Source organism: Vipera ursinii (genome assembly GCF_947247035.1).
Source record: "Vipera ursinii genome assembly, chromosome: 14".
Classification (NCBI taxonomy): Eukaryota; Metazoa; Chordata; class Lepidosauria; order Squamata; family Viperidae; genus Vipera; species Vipera ursinii.
The window spans coordinates 3,623,292-3,647,856 of record NC_139527.1 but is presented as its reverse complement, the minus strand read 5'-3'; the positions used below and the strand labels follow the sequence as shown (position 1 = coordinate 3,647,856).

At 45.8% G+C, this 24,565-nt stretch overlaps 1 protein-coding gene across 2 annotated transcripts; it reads right to left on the bottom strand.

Moving 5' to 3' along the window:
- Positions 1-538: 538 nt before the first annotated feature.
- TPCN1 (two pore segment channel 1) lies at positions 539-24,287 on the bottom strand. 2 transcript variants are annotated; one of them, XM_083373545.1, is made up of 27 exons: positions 24,055-24,287; positions 20,398-20,522; positions 19,872-20,048; positions 18,548-18,661; positions 17,592-17,722; positions 17,281-17,369; positions 16,168-16,202; positions 14,830-14,888; positions 13,474-13,573; positions 12,363-12,479; positions 11,946-12,070; positions 11,044-11,092; positions 10,762-10,825; positions 10,417-10,461; positions 10,058-10,114; positions 9,899-9,949; positions 9,623-9,695; positions 9,408-9,515; positions 8,927-8,998; positions 8,198-8,287; positions 7,597-7,712; positions 7,222-7,268; positions 6,448-6,516; positions 5,902-5,986; positions 5,526-5,665; positions 5,338-5,418; positions 539-4,391 (listed from the first exon to the last, which is right to left on the bottom strand). In XM_083373545.1, exons 1-27 carry the CDS (start codon positions 24,149-24,151, stop codon positions 4,272-4,274), a joined length of 2,436 nt encoding a protein of 811 aa, XP_083229671.1. In that variant the 5' UTR covers positions 24,152-24,287; the 3' UTR covers positions 539-4,271. The 2 variants fall into 2 exon arrangements, with proteins under 2 accessions (XP_083229671.1, XP_083229672.1); XM_083373546.1 differs by having other exon boundaries at positions 5,526-5,662.
- Positions 24,288-24,565: the final 278 nt, after the last annotated feature.

The window sequence follows — 24,565 nt, the reverse complement described above, 5'->3', positions numbered from 1 at the left end:
AAGTTTCTCCTTAGTTCCAGGTTGCTTCTCTCCTTGATGAGTTTCCATCCGTTGCTTCTTGTCCTGCCTTCAGGCGTTTTGGAGAATAAGGGAAAAGTTAAGGGCTGGCAGCCCAGATCTGCATCTTTGCTCGTTTCTGTAAATACATTTAACTTCCATTGAGCTTTTCTATGTTTAATGATCTACCTCAAAGAACTGACGTGCTGTAATTTGCCTTCCCGTTTCGATGTAAGATGATGTCAATTTAGGTAATAAAAGAGCATTGATCATTTACAGGCTTTGGACGTGTGTTTGTGTGACACCACCACCAATCGTTTCTTGATGTTTTCTTTATTTTATCCAGCACTATGGATAGTCCTCGATTTACGACCACAATCGAGCCCACATTTTCTGCTGCTAAGCGAGACCGTTGCTAAATGGGAGTTTCCCCTCATTTTACGACTTCTCTTGCCCGGGTTGTTAAATGAATCGCTGCAGTCCCGAAGTGAGTAACGTTAAGCAAATCCGTCTTCCCCCCCCCATTGACTTTTGCTTGTCAGAAGTTCACAAAAGAGGATCACGTGGCCCCTTCCCCCCCACCCCCGGGGACACTGCGACCGTCATAAATAGGAGTCGGTGGCCAGGAATCCGAATATTGATCACGTGAGATGCTGTTAGGTATGGGAAACGGTGATAAATTAATCTTTTCAATGCTCTTGTGGTTTTAAGCCGAAGACTGCCCTAAATATAAAAAGGGAGATGCCGAAAGAGGGTTAAAAAGGTTTATTAAAGGTTATGTAAACATCTGCATAATACTGTTTCAGACATTTGTCAAAGCGGTCATACAAATTTCCCAGTATCCAAACCCACCATGTCTTTCGTGATTGTCTTTGGAGCAGAGAAAAGGTATTTAGGAAAGAAAATCCCTGCCTTCCTTTTTGAAGTTTGTTTTCCTTCCAAGAGACTCAGAGAGAAAAAAAACAAACAACTTTCTGGAATTATTTCTAGCTTATATCACAAACAAGAACGGAAAATAACAAACACATGCAAAAAAGAAAAAGAAAAAAAAGAAAGACCCCATTTTACTTGGTATGGAGTTTCCAGCATCTCTTATTGCTGCATAGAGGAAGGAAATTTGAAATTAGAATTTATTTATTTTTTTGCATTTACTATCCAGGCTGACAGTAGGGGAAAAAAAATTAAATTCGATGCTTATGTGTGACATAACTGTGTAGAGCATCAAAACTGGGAGTCTGTATCCTTCCAGTGATTAGTGTGTGAATGCTAAAATTAAGCTTGGCAGCATCAAACCTCGCTTGAGCTAGCTGGAAGGGCCACTGCTGTAGATCAGTAGATCAAAGCTTATCAATTTGAAAATGTGTGGACTTCAACTCCCAGGATTCCCAGGCCAGCAGGGGGAAATTCATACATTGTCAAGATTGAGAAGCTCTGCTTTAAATTTGGACATCTGCTTAGCCAGGGATCTTAGTCAAAGAACTGTGCAAAACATGGGCTAGGTAGATGATGCCAAGCAAATTCTCATTCACCTGTCCACGGACGAAGTTTGGATCGCTGACTGACGAGCAAAACCATTCTAAATTCTAAAGGTGGTCAGCATTCATTTCCATTTAGTGGCACCACCAAAACGGTGAGAGAGAGAGAGAGAGAGAGAGAGAGAGAGAGAGAGAGAGAGAGAGAGAGAGAGAGAGAGAGAGAAGAGAAGAGAGAGAGGGAGAGGTCACCCAGGCTCCAGTTTGAAAAAAAAAAAATAGCAACCCGAGAACGTACAAAGCTAGGCGTTGCTTCAAGTCCAAAGCTCAAAAATGGTGCTTCGGAGTTGTCGTGCGCCTTACACGTGACCAGCAGCTCCTCTCAAGAAGCTGAGCTCGTTGCGCATTGTCACCCGACAATCCCAGGAAAATGTGTGTTCCAGTTAGAAAGGGCTGAGGGGGTAGGTAAGGTGCTTTTGAGGATCTGCAGGCACACTCGCTATTTTGAAATCTTATTTCCCAGGAAGCATGCAATCGGTTTGCAAACCTTGGGAAAGATCCCTTCCCCCCCCCACACACACACAAATAGGGGTGATATAGAGACACCACCACCCCTACCCATTCTGAAATTCCATTTTTTGCTTGAAGCAAAAACATTGCCTATCCTCTAAGGAATGGTTACTAGAATCTGTTCAGCTTCAACCTATCCCCCTCTTTTTCTAAAGAATTAGCAAACCTGATTGATGTAGCAGGATGAAATACTTTCCCTAATCACATAATGCCCTTTTGAACCAATGGTAGTTTTTTTTTTAAAATGCCCTTTCCCTCTCCTTAAAAGTCCTTAAAGCAGCTTTCTGGTGGACTTCAACTCCCAGAGTCGCTCCACAGCCCAGGAATTCTGAAGTTGTGGCCGTCTACCTCATATTTGCATTCTTTTTAGGAAGAAAACGAGACGATGAGCGATCATGGGTGCAGGAACTCTTATTTCCACAACTGGGTGTCCTCTTGATAGTGTTAAGACTACAACTGCAATTCTCCACAGCCATTAATGTAGCTCTTGGGGACGTGAACTGGGAGATACCAGCACAGAACGAGCTGCTTAAGAAAGATAGGAAAAGCTCATTTATGTGACTGTGCATCTCCAACCCGCCCCTTATTTGAAATAACATATTTGAAATAAAATAAACTAACCCTCTCTCCCACAACTGGAAAACAAATTTAGCTCGTTCAAAGCCAACCCTTCTCCGATTATTGATTTAGCATGGAAATAATCTTGTTTTTAAACGAAGAACTATTCCGGAGAGTTAGCAGACGTAAGAAAACAAATTCCTCATTATTCTAGGTTTGTCATCCTAAAATTACAGAAAGGACAAAGAAAAAAAAAGGGTGGTGGTGGTGAACCCTGTCTTTTCTGCTTATAAATTGGCAGGGGGGAAAAAGCAAATTCCATTTACTGTTTGCTAATTAGCAATCAAGATTAACAGATGGGAGACAAACCTGGATGAGCTGAATGCTTCTTTGCATTTTGAGACAAAGCACTGTGTGTTGTCAAAGCAAAGAATGCCCAACAAAATACACAATCTGCTCGTTGGGTTTCTCTTGTGAAGCTCTTCCTAAGAGACTGGGTGACCGATGAAGGGATTTCTACAGAAGTGCATCCACAATAAAACCTGATTAGACCCTGGTCCCGAGATTACTCCTTGTCTTTTTCTGTTAAAAGAATTATTGCTTTCGTATAATGCCTATCGGCATGGGAGCTTCAGGCTTTAATACGACGCCCATTGGCAGCGTTTAAAAGTTAATACAATTGATTATCGGGAAGGTTTAACACCACACCTACTTGCAAGGTTAACTTCTGGGCCGCTGCTGTTCAGAGCTCCAGGTAGATGGCACTGCAAATGTTCAGATCCCAGGAAGAATTGTTATGCCAACACGGGACAAAGTCTGTGAGCAGGATAAGAGTCTTTAACACGTTCAGGATCTCACGGAACCAAGAATCCATTTCTGCTAGGAAGATGCTTTGAACCTCAGTGGGTCCTGGGTCCTGTTGCGTGCCCGAGCGCCTTGCTACGTTTTGGTAAACAACTGCCAAGCAATTACTGGAGTACGAGCAGTCTTTATAGATGCTGATGGACTACAAAAGGGTGGGGGAAGCGAAGGGGTGGTGTAAAATACATTTGCATTACTTCACTCAACTGCATTTAGTGCACCACGGATACAGAGCGAGCAATGTTGTCAGTTGACGCTTGGCGACTCCACCTGCCTTCCGGCTTTTCCTAGCCCATCTCAATTGCTGATGGAAGGTGGCATGATGGTTATGCCAGGATGGGCACCTCGTACTTTTCCCCTGCTTGGCCCATCTTGGCTGGCAAACAGGGCCACTTTTCAGCCCTCTAACCCCAGCTCCGCCACAGCAACCAGGGTTTTGCCAAAGCACCCAGCAGCAACAAGGACAAAATGCACAGGTCCTTCTCCGGAAAAGAAGGTCCAGCGGTCCTTCAGCCGGGAAGGACTTTGCATGACTCTCCCATTGCCATGACTGCAAGGTCAAGAGTTTTTTCCAGACACAGCCCCCCCCCCGTGCTCGAAGGAAAAAGAAAGGAGAAGACAAATAATAATAATAATAACAACAACAAAAATGGTCGACTTCTCTCTCACGACATAGCCTCCTGTCTTGAAATCTCAAGAGATCAGGACCAGTAAAGAAAAATCTGATTGAAAGGGGGGGGGCGCTGTAGAGGCCACTGTGTCGCCCAACCCAGGCTGAATGCATAGGAGAACGAGCTTTCGGTAAACCAAGTTTCAGATGATAGTTTGCGAACGCTGCCGGAGGGCAGGAGGGAGGAAGGTCTGGTTGAGCAACTCATCTTCGTGCCAAGGAAGCTGTTGTTCCTCTCTTCTGGAATGTTCCTCGTACCACTCCTGAGAATGGAAGACTGGGGTCATTACACTAAACCGCCACGGAATGCCCACCCAGGCCAAAGGAACAGGAGCCATATCAGACAGACCCCCAAAATGTCTGTGGACGCCATGCCAGGAATGGGGATACAGAGTAATAAGAGTTGGAAGGGACCTTGGAGGTCACTTAGTCCAACCCCCCTCAAGTAGGAGACCCTTTTACCATTTCAGACAGGTAGCTGTCCAATTTCTTCTTAAAAAGCTCCAGTGAAGGAGCATCCGTAATTTCCAGACTTAAGCTGTTCCACCGATTAACTGGTCTTGCTGTCAGGAAACTTCTCCTTAATTCTAGGTTGGGTCTCTCCTTAATGGTCTTCCACCTGTAACTGATCTCAGGTGCTTTGGAGAATAGGTTGTCCACTTCTGTGACGGCCCTCAAGTAGTGGAAGATTGCTATCATATCACCCCTAGCCCTTCTCTTTGTTAAGAGTAGACATACCCAGTTCCTGCAACCGTTCTTCGTTATGTTTTGGCCTCCAGTCCCCATCTTTGTTGCTCTTCTCTGCACTCTTTCGAGCGTCTCAACATCTTTTTTGCATTGTGGCAACCAAAACTGGATGCAATCTTCCACGTGTGGTCCTACCAGTGCAAGCTTGCATACTTGCATCACTTGAAGACCTCCAAGGTTCTGTTCTGTTCTATTTTACATTCTATTCTTTCCATCTCATCTCATCTCATCTCATCTCATCTCATCTCATCTCATCTATTCTATTCTATTCTAATGTTCCGTTCTGTTCTGTTCTGTTCTGTTCTATTCCATTCCATTCCATTCCATTCCATTCTTATTCTATTCATTCTGAATTGTATTCTACTCTACTCTACTCTATTCATTCTGAATTCTACTCTACTCTACTCTATTCTTTCCTGTTCCTTATTCTATTCCATTCCATTCCAGCTCACACCAGCCTACCTGAATTTCTTCTTCATACATTTTCATACTTAAATCAGTTTTGGTTCTCGAACGCCGGCCCAGGAACAGCATGGTGGATTGCTAAAGCAGTAGAACAGAAATGGTGAGAAGGACACCTCATCTGAGCTAGACACGAGGACTAGTTTACTTCCTATTCTGAACAGCCGTCCCCAGTACCGTCAACTCACCCGGTGCCTGTCCATTTGGGAAATGACCTTGAGAATTTGGCTAGCTGCCAAGCTGTCGCCTTGCCTCCCGTAGGTCTCAGCTAAGGCCCCAATTTCTTCCTTGGAGACCTCCCTCTCAAACACGATCCCGCTGTCTTCTGCTGGGGAAAAGAAATTGAGGATGAAGCCAGCGAGATAACAGGAGGAGAAAGGGGTAGGGGGAAAAAATATGTCCAGATTCCCTGGAATTCTTTCACAAAGCTTTTTTTTCTAGAGGGAAATCGTTCCAGATGTCCCTTGGTTCCTGTTCCTGGATTCTAACCATGCCTAGCAGGGAGAAGATCGATAAGGAAAGGGACCTGCGACACAAGCAAGAGGGCAAATGTCTCCCACGCACCTTCTGAATCGCGATTCTTGCGGGCGTAATTCATGCGGAATACAAATGCTTCCAGTATAAAAGCTACTATGATTGTCATCACCACCTGGGGGGGGGAGGGGGGGGAAGAAAAAAAAAATACAAAGTCAGCGTTAATGGGACTGCTAACCTCTTGGTCTCTTGACTTTTGGTGGCCAAGTTGTAGCAACATCACAAAAAGGGTGAAGGTTTTGGTGCTCTCTGAGTTTTCTTGCAGACGTTTCATGACCCAGCTAGGTAACATCATCAGTGATGGAAGGGAGGGGGTTTGTAGAGAGGAGGAGGAGGAGGAGGAGGAGGAAGAGAATTGGAGGGTCCTTGGTGCTCTCTGAGCTTGGCTGGTTTGCTTGCAGACATTTCCTGACCCATCTGGGTAACACCATCACGTTACCTAGTTGGGTCATGAAACGTCCACGACAGGGGTCTTCCAGCTTGGCCCTTTTATGACTTGTGGCCTTCAACTCCCAGAATTCCTCGGCCATCTAAACGGGCATCTGATGGCCGAAGCATCTTGCGCAATCTGCTCACCATGGTCACGATGTAGAAAATCATGAAATAAAGACGACTCCAGTGAGACGTTTCTGAGGTCACCCCTTCCTGAAAAAAACCCCCCAGAAAAACGAGAACTTGAAGAGGTTGGTGGTGGGTGGGAACCACAAAAGCACTCTCCCAATACGTAAATCAGGGGTCTTCAAACCTGCCCCTTTTATGACTTGTAGACTTCAACTCCCAGAATTCTATGTCTATGTCTATCTCTCTATCCTCTCTACTTGTATCTCTATGTATTTTTTGTCTATCTATCTCATCTATCTATCTATCTATCTATCTATCTATCTATCTATCTATCTATCTATCTATCTCTATCTACTGTGTCTGTCTGTCTATCATTTGTCTCTATCTCTATCTCTATATTTATCTATCTGTACCTACTGTCTGTCTATCTATCTGTCTATCTATCTATCTATCTATCTATCTATCTATCTATCTATCTATCTATCTATCTATCTATCTATCATTTGTCTCTATCTCTGTATTTATCTATCTATCTATCTCTATCTACTCTGTCTGTCTGTCTGTCTATCTATAATTTGTCTCTATCTCTATCTCTATATTTATCTATCCATCTATCTCTATCTACTCTATCTATCTATCCATCTATTTATCCATCTACCTACCTACCTACCTACCTACCTAACCATTAGTCGTGTTTGAGGGGTCCTTGAGGAAATATTCTGGAACTAAAAGGGCCGGAAAGTGACACGCGATTGCTCTAACACAGAAGGGGGTTCTCTGTAGACTTACCATGACGATGTACCAATCGTTGACTACCGTCAACTCAAAGAGGGTCACTGCACAAAAAAAAGTGAAGGGTAAGAGACAAACAGGAAACAATTCAAGGATTCGCGACCTCAACCTCTGAAGGTCATTCGCAACCTTCAGCCGGCGGAGAATGCAGCTACCCAGCGGGTAAAAGAGCGCGGGGGTTAGAAGGCAGCATTGCAGCCTAACTCACTGCCCACAGCCGGGAGTTCGATCCTGACCGTCTCAAGGTTGACTCAGCCTGCCATCCTTCCAAAGTCGGTAAAATGAGGACCAGGATCGTTGGGGGAGGGGGCAACAGAGGCCGACTCGGTAAACCACTCAGGGAGGGGCTGCAAAAGCACTGTGAGCTCTTACCGAAACTGTTCAAAACGTTGTCGAAGTTGTTGAGATAGTAGTAGCCTTGCTCCACCACAGTCTTGTTCCCAACGGTGCGGTTGACCCAGCGAAAGGCGTCGGCCACCGTGCTGGCGCTGGGGGTGGGGTGGAAATAAGAAAGAGCGATCTGAGAGGGGAGGCCCTGGGTTCAAAAAATCTGTTTTTACAAGGGTCGAGTAAAAGACTGCCTAGCGGGACAGAGGCTCAGAAAAGACCCTCCCTAGTTTCTTGGGCTGCAAAGAAGATGGAGGTGGGGAGCATTGTACAGGTAGTCCTCAACTTACAGCAGTAAGTTACAACGGCACTGAAAAAGCTGACTGATGAGGTTACCTAGTTGGGCAATGAAACGTCTGCAAGAAAACCACCCAGCTCAGAGAGCACCAAGGACCCCAGACCACACAGCTTGTTGAAAACCAGTTCCCATCATCCCCGGCTGAGTTGAAAAAGTTAGGAGCTAAACAACGGAGGGATCAGAACTTGTCACTTCAGTTCTACTATAGCAAAACTACACGGTTCTATGTGCAAACCGAATCTACGTATGTATTTTCAGACTATATAGAAGGAACGCGTAGATACTTACTTACAACAGTTTGGGTAGAGTTTCCCTGAGAAGAACTCCATGCCAACAATGGCAAAGCAGTAGTAGAAGATGAGTAGGGTTAGGCCTAGGCTAGAAGAGAAAGGAGAGGGTTGAGGGGAAATGTAATTCAACAAGGTAGCTTTTTAACAGAATAGTAAGAGTTCGAAGGGACCCTGGAGGACTTCCAGTCCAGCCCTCTGCTCAAGCAGGAGAATCTGTAACATCCTGGACAAATGACTGTCCAGTCTCTTTTTGAAAACCTCCAGTGATGGAGCACCCATCAGCTTACGAAGGCAAGCCGTTCCACTGGCTGACTCTTCTCACTGCAGGAAATTTCTCCTTAGTTCTAGGTTATGTCCTTGATGAGCTTCCAAATCTATTACTTCTCGTCCTGCCTTCAGGTGCTTTGGAGAACAGGTTGACCCCCTCCCCCTCTTCTTTGTGGCAGCCCTTCAAATATTGGAAGACTGCTATCATGTCACCCCCCAGTCCTTTCTTTTCATTAAACTAGACACACCCAATTCCTGCAACTATGCAACTGCCCAAGCAGGAGACTCTCCATCAGTCTGGAAAGATGCCCATCCAATCTCTTCTTAAAAACGTCCAGTGACGGAGCACTGCCAGGCAGAACGATGGTAACGACGGATTTCCATGTCTGCAACTTTAAAACATGCAGGCTTCAAATTCCCCCAGCAGCAAATTCAGGCAGGGATCTTTCACTTTCTGTACCTGCCCATCCTAGGGAGAAGTTCAAACATCGTATCCAAGACATTGCGGTAACGTTTCTTCAATTTAAAGAGCCTGCGATAAGGATAAAGAAGCAAAGATGCATGACTGTGTAGAGCGGTGTTTCCCAACTTCAGCAACTCAAAGATATGTGGACTTCCAAAACTCCTCAGCCAGCATGATTTAAGATGGGAGGCCTTATATTCCCAGAATTCCCCAGGTAGCATGCTTTAAGACAGGAGGAGGAGGAGGAGGAGGAGGAGGAGGAGGAGGAGGAGGAGGAGAAGAAGAAGAAGAAGAAGAAGAAGAAGAAGAAGAAGAAGAAGAAGAAGAAGAAGAAGAAGAAGAAGAAGAAGAAGAAGAAGAAGAAGAAGAAGCCCTTGCAACCAGGGGGTCAAAAGCAAGGGGATTCTGGGACCTGTAGTTTCTCAGTAGCTAGAGGACCCCCAGTTCTGCACGTATCTGACCCATCCTGTATCTTCACCTCAGTAACTGCAGAGGCCGCAGCACAACAATGAAGTAGAAGGGTTCCATATCGAACGCCAGGGCCAGGAGACCCAAGAATGCGAACAAAGTGACAGCAAAATCGAAACTGGGAAAAAAAACAACAAGAGACAGAAGTGGATTTTCTGGGTGGGATCTGCAAGCTACATCCCTACAAGTCTCCCAGGCCAAGGCCCTTAAGTGGGAGATACTTACAGATTCCAGCCAGAAGAGAGATACTCTTTCGGCCCCAGGCCAGTGACCTTTAGCAGCACTTCAACCCCGTAGACTGTCAACACAAAAGAAGGAAGTGCCGGGATTGTCGTTTTCAATCCCCGTACAATATTGTCCCGTAACAACAACGACGTCCGACGTTGTCTTTTATCGGCACCCCAATTTATTCTTTTCTTTTACTGAGCTCCAACGCCTCACTCAGCATTTTCATTCCGCAAGGAGGCCTCCACGGGCCTTCTTGGAAAGCTGAAGACTTACTTGTAAGGAACATGATATAACTCCAGGGGACGTCCCGAGAAAAGATTCCATCTGGAAAAGAAACAGCCGAGAGTTTCAGAGAAGAGCTGGGATCCCGTCAGAAATCAAGGAAAAACCACAAAAAAAACCCCCAGACATTCAAATTATATTGTGTGCTACCTCGCAACATGAAAGTCTCCACTAGAATCCAGAGACCGTTCACGGCCACCAGAACATCTGCAAGACACGATGGAAAACAACAACGGTTTGCAAATGGTCCAAAGTCCCCTTTTTTTCCCCAGCGCCGTTGTAACTTCGGTCCCTAAATGAACTCTTGCGAGTTTTGCAAGCCGAGGACTACCTACGACGTTTGTCTTCCTTGGTTCTTAGGGCCCGATGTCAACTTTGAAGCTGAGGGGCGCCTTGGCAAAACAAAAACGCCACTTTAATACTGCGCTGAGTAACTCTTATCCATTCGCGCCCCCTTCCTCCACCCACCCACCCCTCCACCCCTCCAAATGAACAGAGGGAAGACTTACACATGCCATACTGGAAAGCCCGAGAATTCACTAATATGTTAATGCCTGTTGAAAGGAAGAAGAGATCAGGAAAAACAATGAAAATGGAGAAGCAGCCTGGAACTAAGGAGGAAGGAGTTCCTGACAGGAAGAGCAATGAGCCAGTGGAACTGCTTGCCTCCAGGAGTTCTCTGGGGGGGGGAGTGTAGCTCCATCACTGGAGGCTTTCAAGAAGAGACTGGACAGCCGCTTGTCTGGAGTGGTATGGGGTCTCCTGCTGGAGGAGCAGGGGGTTGGACTAGAAGACCTCCAGGGTCCCCTTCCAGCCCTAGCATTCCACGTTCTCCAGAAACACAGAGCATTTACCCTTAAAAATAAGGAAAGTGGTCCCCGGAAGATCGTCAAACCAATGCTCCCGGTTCCGTTTTGCCTGGAAAAGAAAGCAACCAGAATCAGCTTGGGTTCACATTCAAGGTTGGTCTAGAGGACCTTTAAGAGCCCTCCTCCCCTCCAGGATTCCTTCCTTCCTAGCCATTCACCCATCCATCCATCTTCCCAGTGTTTGTTCTCCCCATTCTAGGGGCTCACCTCCCATCCAGCCCTCCCCCACCCCACCCCACCCCAAAGACACCCAAACTGACAGCTTACCTTCCATTTCAAACCAGCCACTTCGTAGAAACCGTGCATGTCCTTCCAACTGAAAGAGACAACGGTTCTCTTTCAGAAGCCAGGCCTTGTCTACCTGCCTTCATTTCTCCCAGCTCACACACGTCTTAGGATTTTTGCCAACCAGCTTGCCAAACCCCATTCCCCTTCTCTCCCTCTCCACCCACCCCACCCCGGTTAAAAGAGTTAAGGGCTCAGTCCCCGTTTAAAATAAAATCCCGGCTAAACTTTGTCACGCAAGTGCTTGGTGCATGCCAACTCAGCTAAGAGAGAGAGAGAGAGAGGAAGAGAGAGAGAGAGAGGAAGAGAGAGAGCTAAAAATAAGGATGGTTGCATCATTAGATTTGTGGAGGGCTTGTCCCCCCCCCCAAAAAAAGGGGAGGCAAGCAAAGATTTTTGTTCCTTTTCTAAAAACATTTCGCTGCTGTCCCGTGATCCCTACTACAAAATTTGTTAACCGCTTAGCGCACAAGACTGCCAGAGGCTCACGCTGGCCTTATCATAATAACGCCCCGACACGCGTGTACACCCGCAGCCAAGCACGTCCCTCAGCTGGCGACCCAAAGCTATTCTTACTCCATCTTTGCAAAAACACGTTTAAGGCCACCAACACCTGTAAAACCACAGGTGGCTAACTTCTTCAGGTGCAGGGACTCTTCGACTTAACGACCGTTTAACGACGGTTTAAAGTCACAGTGGTCTCAGAAGGTCCCAAATGAGCTTTTTCGGGGGGCCCCCAGCAAAAAAAGACAATTGTGCTGTGGTGGCACAGTGGTTGGGAATGCAGCACTGCAGGCTTGTTTGGGGGAAAGGAAAACGTCCATATTCTTTTCCCAGCTTCTTCCATGGGGCAGGAAGAAAAAAAAATAAGTCTGTGTCCTTACCTGACTAAAGGGCTGCTGCTTTGACTCAGTGCTTTGAACGTCAGGTAACGGTCTCGAACGCTCATCCGGGGCGCATAGAAGCGCATGAGGCCATCAAACTGCTTGAAAGCAATCCCAGAGGGTCTCTAGAAGACAAAAGGAGGAGGTTACGCAGAGCATGTACAGAGGGCAGGCTAACTGCTCCTCTCCTTGATTAGTTTCCATCCACTGTTTCTTGTCCTGCCTTCTGGTGCTTTGGAGAATAGCTTGACTCCCTCTTCTTTGGGGCAGCCCCTCAAATGCTGGATGACAGCCATCAACTCCTGCAGCTCTTCCTCCTGTTCCTCAAGGTTAGCCTCACAGCTCATCACCACACCTTTCTTCCTGGGGACGCCCTTCCTCCCCCCCCCCCATGTGCACCCAGGACCACCCACCCACCTGTTTGCTAACCAGCAGGCGGTAGGCGTGCTGGATGGCCATGCGCTTGTGAAGCAACAGGGATCGGAACTTCATTTTTTCAACGGCACTGAAGGTATCAAAGACCACAGCCAGGAGCTACAGCAGAAAGAAAGCGGGAAGCACAAATCAAGAACATGGCGGCCTAAACTGACAGTCAAGCTAGGAGGCAGGACTCTGCAGAAAGATTAGGGGAAGCTTGCAACCAACTTCCAGCGGAGGCAGGCAGAGTTTAAACATGCTTGGGATTAAACACCTGTCATTAAAAAAAAATAATGAAATAAAATAACACCTAGTCCAGGGGTAGGCAACCTTGGCTCTTTTATGACTCGTGGACTTCAACTCCCAGAATTCCTGAGCCAGCATGGGGGAACTATGGCCCCTTCATGACTCGTGGACTTCAACTCCCAGAATACTTGAGCCGGCATGGCTCAGCTTGGAAACTTCTCCCTTTCCCCTCAGCATGGCTGGCTCAGGAATTCTGGAAGTTGAAGTCCACAAGTCATAAAAGAGCCAAGGTTGCCTACCCGTCCTAGTCAAAGCTCTCATCACTGGCTCTGATTCTTCCAGGGATCTGGAGCAGTCTTAATATGGGGGTGGCCGTTCTTCAAATCAAAACAGTCCATATATGATCACACTTGCATCCACCTCTAGGTCCACTTGGGAAACTGCTGCTCTGGGTCGGCCTTCTGGCATCCCTCCTCCTCTTTTCCCCATAACAACAACCCTGTGAGGTGGGTTGGGCTGAGAAGGAGGGTCTGGCCCAAAGTCACCCAGCTAGCTTTCATGGCTAAGGCGGGACTAAAACTCAAGAGTCTCCTGGTGATTGGCCCAAAGTCACCCGGTTGGCTTTCACGCAAAGGCGGGACTAGAACTCAAGTCTCCTGGTGATTGGCCCAAAGCCCCCCAGTCAGCTTTCATGATTACGGTAGGACTAGAACTCATGGCCTCCTGCTTCTTAAGTCTAGTGCCTTCACCACTAGACCAAACTGCCTCTCTAACAGATGTATGAAAGAGACAGTCTTTCCATAGTAGCGAAGGTGCCTGAAAGACCCAAGATTTAAATCAGGAGAAGACTTTGGACTTAACTTACCAAATTCATAATGAAATACAACTCGATGGAAAGGTACACAATGAAAAAGACAGAGGACCATGGGTTTCGGGAATAAGAAGGCATCATCACGTCAGGAAAACTATTCCGAAAGGAAGAGGGAAGAAAAGAAAAAAATGTCAGCCTTAGGAGGTAGACGAGCTAGGAGACACAATGAGAGGAGAGCTAATTCTACTTAATTGTAATGCTGCATTAAGAGAATCTCGCCAGGCGGAGAGTACACATCTTCCCCCATCTCCTTTATAACCCGAGAATTGTCTCTCTTCCTCCCGGCATTATACAGCTGAAGGTTCCCCCTTTTATCTGTCCTGCCCGCTTTACATCTCAAGAAACTAGAGGGGGTGTGTGTTTGAACCACCTTCTCCACCCATTTATGCACCTGTGGGCTATGCCATCTGACTCTTCCCTTGGCTGTGTCTCGGGGACCCGTCTTTCCCACGTAAACCAACATATAATCGCCTCTGTTTAGACCGACAATTAGAGGAGATTTTAATGGCGAAAGGCTGCGGACGACACTTCAAATTTGTTCTCCAGAAGACAAGTCACACCATTCCCAAAATGTCACGGACATGGCAGGTAGCTATTATCTAAAATGCTTTCGGGAGACCGATCCTGAAGCGGTGCCCGACTCCCGGGAAGACTGCACCAAATTCCCCCCCCCAAAAAAAAACTACTTCTGACCAGGAACAGCTTCGATGTTTAAATTTGTTTAAAAAAATAAAAAATTAAGAGTTTTAATTTGTTAAATTGAGTTAGGAGTTCCTTCGAGGCAGAGTATCCACCAACCGAATCAATAAATTAAGAAAAAAAAATTGAGGGTTGCATTCTATTAAGGAAGCAAAATTAATTAGTTGATTAATTTTGCCCTCTTATATAATTCATTCATTCATTCAAAATGAATGACTCCTTGTAAGATTGACCGCAATTTATGTAGGATGTTTTTGTGTTTTAATTCCCATTTATTTTTATTTATTTTTACGTCAATAATTTCATCTTTACCTTAGTTTTATTCCATTGGTTTTTATAGAACATTTTTACGTAAAGTCATTGTTCTGAGTTCCACGCTGGCCTATGACCAAAGTTAAGATGAATTGACTGACAAAAAAAAAGGCCATTTAGTTTGCACGGCCCAAACAAATGTCAAAAAACAGATTTGCTGTGTGTTTTCTGACTTCTGCCCGTTTTAAAAGTCTCCGATAATTCCGCAGAGATTTTATCTGCCCTCTTTCAAACAAAGATGCTAAACACGAGCTGCTGGAAAAAGTAACGTGGCAAGTTTTCCTCTGCCCTCCCATCACCATCACCTCTACTGTGGCTCCTCAAGAGCCCAAGCCTTACTTGGCAGTGGTGAGAAGGACGAAAAGATTCACCAGGCTGTTCTCCAAAGTGTTGAAATACTGCAAAAGAATGAAAAAAAAGCACCGCGGAGAAAGAAAATTGAAACGGGGCGAGTCTGAATTGTTGGGTTCAGAAAAATCTTGTGGCCTGAAGTGGATCTCCGATGCCTCTCAGATAGGTAACGTTTACCTGACATGGCCACCACCACCCACCCAATTATAGTTTTTGTTACATGAAGCTCTCAACTTACAACCTTTCATTTGATGACTGGTCAACGTTAACAACTGGAAAAAAAGGTGAGTTATGACCGTTTTTCACACTTACGACCTTCGCATATCACGGGATCAAAATTTGGAAGGTCCTCGCTTAGCAGCAGAAATTCTGGTCCCCTTGCAGCCGTAAGTAGAGGACTACCTTTATTATCTTTCATTTCTCCCTGGCACCTAATGACCAGGGCTTCCTATAGATAGCAATCACCTCTACGCTATGCCAAAACATTGGACTCAATATGAACCAGACGTTCTTTCTACACACAAATCATCCCTCTCTTAATTTGGTTATGGGACTGGGCCCTAGTGACAAGATCTGTCTGAAGAAACGCCCAGTGATAAAACCTGTAGCCTCGCCCTCTTGAGGCCTAGAAACTCATGCTTAAAAAATGATTCTATTGCTAGGTGTGGTATGAGAAAGGCTGGGGAAATTAAAACAGGCAGTTTCTTCAGCATTTAAAATTGCAAGGAATTGCACTGCCCAAAGTGAAAAAGAATATTTTGAAGTATCTTGCAATAAAGCTCCTATCCAGTTATCGTTTCTTAGCTCCGCTGGAATTTTCTTCATCCCGTCTCCAATAGTGTCCTAAACTGAAATATTGCACATCGAAAACAATTTTTTTCCCCAAGATCTCATACACAAATGAATGCATGCTTATGCATGTTCGTAAGGTTTTTTTTCTTCTTCTCTTGCTTTTATTTGGCACCTATTCCTTTCCTATTTTTAATTCTTGTGTTCTGTTTTCCTTGCTTCAGGAAAAAGCAACGAACTGGAAACTCCTGGCTGTAACTTCGCTGGCTAAGCATGTCACATGCATGTCATCAATTCCTTTTGCACAAAACAATTAAGCACAGTGATGCCAAGAGAGCTGGGGTTTCAAACCCTGCATGGGTGACCCACTTATTTAAAAAAGGGGGAAGGAAATTAAGCTAGCTGAGAATCACAACTGCTGGCACACTGCATCGCAACTGGAAGTCACTGAAATTTCAACAAGTTGTTTCAAAGTTTCCCTATTAAGATTTGTGATGTTCCCAAGAACAAGAGTGCTCGAATATATGGTATACTTACGGGGTCCGCTTTGTTTGGAGAGAACAGATAAAATCCTAGAAGAAATAGAGAAGAATGGAGAACGGTAAAACAAGTTACATCTAAAAAAAGGGTAGATATAAAAGCACTTCCGAAAAACGAGAATATTTGGAGCTCAAGGTTTGAACTGAGGGGTCCTTGGTGCTGAGACCGGTTGTTCTCTTGCAGACGTTTTCATGACCCAACTAGGTCAAATAATTCTATGTTACTAGGTGGTGACACTGATGATGTTACCTAGTTGGGTAACGAAAGGTCTACAAGAAAACAAGCCAGCTCAGAGCGCAACAAGGACAAAAGTCATTTTTTGTATTTTATCAAATTCCATTTTAAATGGTATTTTATCAAATTCCATTTTGGATTGCTTTTATCAAGTTTTGGTGACGGTTTATTGCTGGAACTTTGCACTTTGATATGGCCCAAGGGCTAATCAATAAAGTTGTTGTTCTTGACAAAAGTCATTTAATAAATAAAAGAGCCTTGGTGGAGCAGTGGGCTAATGCCTCCTTAAGTAACACCAGCTGCCTGCAATTAGTGCGGGTTCGAGTCCCACCAGGCTCAAGGTTGACTCAGCCTTCCGTCCTTCCCAGGTAGGTAAAATGAGGACCCAGATTGTTGGGGGCAATTAAGCTGACTTTGTAATAATGCCGCTGGGGGTGTGTGTGAAAGCCCTAATAAGCAGGCATATACATAGAATGAAGGCTACTGCTAAGCTTGTAAGCCGCCCTGAGTCTTCGGAGAAGGGCGGGATATAAATGGAATTAAAATAAAATAAATAAAATAAATTGTGGTCATAAATAGAGAACTACCTGAACTGAATAATCTCGCCAGGGAAGTTAAACTGGCTTATACTCAACCTGGGACAGACCAAGAGGCAACGTGATGCGTCCGGTTTTGTGACGTTGCCGTACAGACTTCTGAGGCTTCGGCATCTCCGCCGCAACCATCGCGCATAAGAGTGATGCCGCAATGCATCGTTGCTGCTCGCCTGGTGACATCTCAACCCACCTTCTGTCCAGCTCTGTTTTACTGCCAATGTTTTTGCAGTATTTCGCCCTAAGCCCCCATTTAATTAATAAAACAGTGGCAAGTTCTTACCTAGAATAGCAAAGATGACCATGAAGAAAAGCAAAAGGAGTAGAATATCGATGAAGGGAGGCAGAGACTGGAAAATCTGACGAAGGTTTCTGGCGGGGGGGGGGGAAGCAAAACAAAAAACAGTAGCTCTTTGAAAGAAAAAAATCTCCCTCCGATTATTCCTTCCATGCCTTAACAACCCCCCAGCAAGATGCCGAAAACAGTAAAAATTCAAATCAACCCTTAGCCCAAAGCCAGCGAAAGAGCACGCCGGTCTTCTCGCCAAGAGCATATCACACCAGCCTGGTCGGAGGCAACCTAACCCGTCGTACCTCCTCACAGCTCCACAATAGCGACAATCCACCAGGAAGATGCACCGCAAGGCGCGGGTGATCCGAAGGTGGGAGCTCTGGCGCACCAACACCACGACCGCTTCCACAAACTGCAGGAAGAGGACGCAGGTCTGCCGGGGGAGGAGGAGAAGATGGAGAAGGCCTCAGGTGTGGTGGAGTGTAGTCTGGATTCCCAGGAGGGAGGGAGGGAGGGGCTGCCTTCCAAAGGCGGAGCTTAAAGTTTGGTTGGGAGGAAGAGTGAAGAAGGATCCTCCTTAGCAATTCTCAGGGCACGCAGGTGGTCCCCAACTTAGAAAGACGCGTTTAAGTGACTGTTCGAAGTTACAACGGCACAGGCAAAAAGGGGACTTAACGCCTGTTTTCCCACACTTAACGACCGTGGTCACGCGATCCAAATCCAGATGTTTGGCCACCGACTCATATCTACGACCGTTGCGGTGTCCCCGGGGGGGTCGCGTGATCTCCTTTTGCGACCTTCTGATGGGCCAAGTCAATCTTGTGGTTCCCTTAGTGGCTGCGGCGATTTATTTGTTTAACAACTGCAGATGTTACATGAGTGAGGAGGCTTGTTAAGCGAAGCTGGCTCACCCATTGCTTGTCAGAAGGTCGCCAAAGGGGAACATGCGACTGTCCCGGGACGCTACGACTGTCATAAATGTGAATTAGTTCTCAAGCCTTTGCATTCTGATCACGGGACTGTGGGGATGCTGCAACGTGAAGTGTGAAAAACGTTTTTTTTAGTGCCACTAAAGGAACAGTTGCAATTCAAGGACTGCCTGTATCAATACTACTACTTTGGTATTTTTTTTTATGCCGTCTTGTTTCCTGACCCGGCTTTCAAGTATATCCACGAGAAACAAGAACAAAAAACTGGTGGGATGTATTTTCAGGTAAAAAGACCAGCCGACTCTTTGCTAGATAAGGTACGGCTTTACCTTGACCATGGTCCTTTTGTGCCGGATGTAGGTATGGCAGCCCAGCCATCTCAGCTTCATGGAGAGCTCAAACAGCACAACTGTCAAGGCAAACAGCTCCAGGGTGGCGTGGACCTAAAACCAAGCGAGGGAAGAGGGAGAGATGAGGATCCATGTTCCTCAGCTCGTTCGTAAAACCCATAGAGCTGCTGCCTTGAGCAGGGGGTTGGACTAGAAGATCTCCAAGGTCCCTTCCAGGCCTAGGATTTTACGTTCCACATCAGGGGTCTCCAAACGTGGCAACTTTTAAGACTTGTACACCTAATTCCCACAGCACTGTCTTGGGTCTTACTCAGATAGTAGGCTGAATTGTTATTGTGAATAGAATAGAATAGAATAGAATAGAATAGAATAGAATAGAATAGAATAGAATAGAATAGAATAGAATAGAATAGAATAGAAGAGAGATTGGATTGGATTGGATTGGAATGGAATAGAATAGGAATAGAATAGAGATAGATACGACAGGGTAGGGTAGGGTAGGGTAGGGTAGAGTAGAGTAGAATAGAATAGAGATAGATGTGACAGGGTAGAGAAGAGAAGAGAAGAGTAGAGTAGAGTAGAATAGAATAGAAATAGATACGACGGTAGAGTAGAGTAGAATAGAATAGAAATTAGAAGAATAGAATTTAGAAGAAAATAGAATAGAATAGAATAGAATAGAATAGAATAGAATAGAATAGAATAGAATAGAATAGAATAGAATAGAATAACAGATCTGGTCTACACGACAATCCAACAAACAACCACAAACAACCACCCAGTCTCATTTCAGCTAAATTGAGTGTGTGATAGGAAGCTCTTTGCTAGCCCATCCCTCCTTCTCCAAGAGCCTGGAAATGCCTTTGCTTCTGTCTTGGGAGAAGCCCCCATTAGAAGAGAAGCCATATTAGAATAGAATAACAGAGGGGGAAGGGACCTTGGAGGTCTTCTAGTCCAACCCCCTGATCAGGCAGGAGACCCTATCCCATTTCAGACAAATGGCTGTCCAGTCTCTTCTTAAAAATCTTCCAGCGTTGGCGCATTCACAACTTCTAGTGGCGAGCCGTTCCACTGATTCATTCTTTTCACTATCAAGGAAATTCCTCCTGAGTTCCAGGTTGCTTCCGTCTCCTTGGATTAGTTACCACCCGTTGCTTCTTGTCCTGCCTTCGGGTGCTTTGGAGAAGAGGTGGAACCCCCCCTCCTCTTCTTTGAGGCAGCCCCCGAGACGTTGGAGCCTACGTGTCCTTGTCCCCATATCCTCTCGGCCCCCTCCTCCCTCCCCTTCCCGGGAACTACGTACGTAAATGCCGAGGCGGAATATGGCGACCGCGGGGGCTTCGCAGAGAGACAGCAACAAGAGCAACAGAGCCGTGGTTAGCTCCATCAGATAGAAGAGATGGTTGTGGACAAAGAGGTAGGAAGCCAGCGCTTTCGGGTCCTTGGGATGAGTGACAAATTTATCGTTGTTCTCACCTTCCTGGAATATTTTGGGGAGGGTGGGGAGAAGAGGAAGGATACACAGTTCGGGCAGAAACGCCAAATAAAAAAAATACAAACCAAATGTTTTCAAAGAAAAAAACCAAAAACCTCCAGTTGCCTTTTTTTGGAAAAAGCACCTTTGGGTGGGACAACCATGACTTGGATGGATTGAGAATCGTCACAGACATCCAACCTGGGCGGTCTTGGATGTGCGGACTTCAACTCCCAGAATTCTTAGCACCAGTTCTTCGGGCTGGGGGAATTCTGGGATTCCCACCCGTCCTCGCATTTCTCTTCCCCTCGTTTCCCGCCTCCCCAAGGTATCCCACAAAAGATGGTGGCCAAACCTGCAGGTAGATTGCAGCCTCCTGATAATTCATTTCCCAATTTCGTCTTCCACGGTCCCACGGAGAGCCTCGGTTTCCGGTCGCTGGGCTGGACATGTCGTAGATCTCGTCATGGTTGACTCCATCTTGATGGGAAGCAGGGAGGAAAGATCGTAAGCTCCAGGCAACTATGTTTTTGGCCTGTTTGTTCCGAAGACATTCCCTTCCCAAGGGAGGAAAGACCCTCTCATGTTAAAATTGTGGTGGGCGTGTTTGAAAGAGAGGGGTTTGTGTCTCCAGAGACTTGTCAAGTTCTTAGACCTCATGAAGGAAAGTGAGGTCACCTAGGCGGAGTTGAGGAATACCTATATCTAAAATATAGAGGATAGGATAGGATAGGATAGGATAGGATAGGATAGGATAGGATAGGATGGAATGGAATGGAATGGAATGGAATGGAATGGAATGGAATGGAATGGAATGGAATGGAATGGAATGGAATGGAATGGAATAGAATAGAATAGAATAGAATAGAATAGAATAGAATAGAATAGAATAGAATAGAATAGAATAGAATAGAATAGAATAGAATAGAATAGAATAGAATAGAAAAGAGAGATTGGATTGGATTGGAATAGAATAGGAATAGAATAGAGATAGATACGATAGGGTAGGGTAGGGTAGGGTAGGGTAGGGTAGGGTAGGGTAGAATAGGATAGAATAGAATAGAATAGAATAGAATAGAATAGAATAGAATAGAATAGAATAGAATAGAATAGAATAGAGAGAGATTGGATTGGATTGGAATAGAATAGGAATAGAATAGAGATAGATACAATAGGGTAGAGTAGGGTAGGGTAGGGTAGGGTAGAGTAGAATAGAATAGAATAGAATAAGGAGGATGAAGAATAGAATAGAATAGAATAGAATAGAATAGAATAGAATAGAATAGAATAGAATAGGGAGGATGAAGAATAGAATAGAATAGAATAGGAATATAGAATAGAATAGAATAGAATAGAATAGAATAGAATAGAATAGAATAGAATAAGGAGGATGAAGAATAGAATAGAATAGAATAGAATAGAATAGAATAGAATAGAATAGAATAGAATAGAATAGAATAGAATAGAATAGAATAGAATAGAATAGAATAGAATAGAGATTGGATTGGAATAGAATAGGAATAGAATAGAGATAGATACGATAGGGTAGGGTAGGGTAGGGTAGGGTAGGGTAGGGTAGGGTAGGGTAGAATAGAATAGAATAGAATAGAATAGAATAGAATAGAATAGAATAGAATAGAATAGAATAGAATAGAATAGAATAGAATAGAATAGAATGGGACGGGATAACAGAGTTGGAAGGAACCTTGGAGGTCTTCTAGTCCAACCCCATGCTCAGGCAGGAGACCCTCTACCATTTCAGACAAATGGCTGTCCAGTCTCTTCTTTAAAACTTCCAGTCTTGGAGCACCCACAACTTCTGGAGGCAGGTTGTTCCACTGATTCATTGTTCTAACTGTCAAAAAAGTTCTCCTTATTCCTTTAAGCCTTCAGACCTTTTATCATCTTTGTTGCTCTTCTCTGCACACTTCCTAGGGTCTCAGCATCTTTTTTTTCTTAATTGCCAATTAGTTTTCCTAGTTCCCTAAGTGCTCGTTTGCCACCGTAACGGCTAGAACCAAACGGGCTTTCAGGAATTCACTACCAAGAGACCAAAAACAGACACACGCTTCCTGATTGCGTGGTGTGCTTTGCATAAGCCGACGTACCGTGACATTTTCTTATTTCCTTTTGGGCCAGATTTATTGTCTTTTCTTTCTGCCTCCGCATTCTGATTCATCTTGCTCCCAGGATCTCTTTGCAGAGACTCAAGCCGAACGAAGGAGACCATTCGATTTTATTTTATTTATTTTTTTAAAATAATAATGTGTTTTTCATCCCACAGGTTGGCTCCCCTTATTTTTATCCAGAGGTTTCCAGCTCTGCTTTCTGCCAATAGGTGGCATTGAAGGGCGATGAGACAATAACAAGTAGGCCTTTGGGCACCACGCCGTTTTAAAAACAACATGAAGAATTGGAAAATAAAGTCTCGGGAATAATGTATCGATGCACTGTGCTTTCCTTCCAGAGTTAGGACCTAGAATCGTAGGATGGGAAGGGACCCCCGGAGGTCTTCTAGTCCAACCCCCTTGCTCAAGGCAGGAGATCTTATATCATCCGGGTCAAATGCTTGTCCAGTCTATTTTTGAAAATCATCGGTGATGGAAGACCCACAACTGCTGCAGGCGAGCCATTCCATTGCACTGACTGTTCTCCCGGTCAGAAAATGTCTCTTTAGTTCTAGGACGGGTCCCTCTTGAACAAGCTTCCACCATTTCTTCTCCCGCCCTCTGGTACCCTTGGAGAATAAGTCAATCCATGTGACAGCCCCTCCAGTACGGGAAGAAGACCGCTAATTGTGTCACCCCAATCCTTCAGGTCGCTAAACTAGACATAACCACTTCCCCACACACACCCCGTCCCCAACCCATTCATCGCCCAATTTATCCTTCGGACTAAATTGCCCATCGTGAGAGTTTCTGCTGCAGCTGCCCAAGTCTAATTTTGCAAGCGAGGAACCCTCCCCCTCCCGCCCCCACTGGCCAACTTGGGGCTCCCACTTACCCCCTTACCCAAGCCAGCTGAGGCTGCTGGGAATTAGAGTCCCAACAGTCCCTGGCCCTCAGCACTGATGATGTTACCTAGTTAGGGTAATGAAACCCCCTTCTCCCCCTCCCCTTTTCTAGCACTGAGGACGTTCCCTAGTTGGGTCATGAAACGTCTGCAAGAAAACAGCCAAGCTCGGAGACCACCAAGCTCGTTTCAACCCTGAGCTACAAATGTGTGAAAGCCCTAATAAGCAGGCATATACATAGAATGAAGGCTACTGCTAAGCTTGTAAGCCACCCTGAGTCTTCGGAGAAGGGCGGGATATAAATGGAATTAAAATTAAAATAAAATAAAATAAATATTCTCCTTTTTTAATATCCAGTGTCTGTCTGTCTATCATCTCTCTACTTCTCTACCTACCTAGTACCTATCTATCAATCTATCTATCCATCTATATCTGTCATCTTTCTACCCATCCATCATCCATTATCAATCTATCCCCACCTGCCTTTCTAATCATGTATCTCCTGACTGTGTCTGTCCGTCTATCCATCCCTCCCTCATTTCAACCCTGAGCTACAAAGATGCTCCTTTATGGTAACAGGTTGCTATGTCCTCTTGTGATGGTTCAGTTCAGTTTTGTTTCATTCGAACGTTTAATTTATGTGTTGGCCTTTGGCTGTCATAAAGTGATGGCTGCTTGGATTCTCCTTTCTTGGTACCAGGTCTCTCCCTCTTTCTCCCCCTCCCCACTTCAGCCTCCTAAAGCAAGACAGCCCACCCACCCACCCACCCCCACTCCACAGCCGAAGCATCCCAGAATGTTGTTCTCCGGACGCACATTCGCCCCTGAAAGACCCCCACCCCCTTTTCCTCTCTCTCTCTCTCTGAAGCCATGCAGAGCCCCCTCCCCACCCACCACCCACCCCAGAAGCAATTGTCGCAGCTGGCAAAGCGCCTCCCAGCCGACCTGGAAAGATGGGGTGGGTGGGGGGTGGAGAGAGAGACCGCAAAGTTGGCTTACTTTCGTTGGGGACCCCCTCCGGCTCCCCCCTCCGGCTCCTGCTCTCCTCTAAGGTCAGGATGAGGGGGACGTCATCCTCTTCCAGAATCCCAGCCATGGGAGAAGCCCACCGGGTCTGCCGCTCGGGTCTCGGCGGGGCTGCTGCTGCTGCGCGGGGGGAAAGCGCGGCTTCTTGCTTTGCAAGCGGTTGGATCAAAGCCCGAGCTCGTCTCGGCGATCTGCCGGCGTCCCCATGATCTTAGCCAACGCGTGTCGGGGGAAAACAAAATCCCGGGTGGTTTGCAAAGAAAGCAAAAAAGCAAAGCAGGCTTAGAGCTCCGGAGCTCTCCCGTCCGGGCCTCGGAAGCCCTTCCGAGGACTTAGGAAGGGGAGGAGGAGGAAGAGGAGGAGGAGGAGGAAGCAGCCAGACACGAGTCCAAAGGAGGCGGGGAAGGAGGCCAGCAAGGGCAGCCCGTCAATATAGCGTGAGAACCTGGAGCTCCGCTGGGGAGTCGGCTTCTTTCGCGGGCTT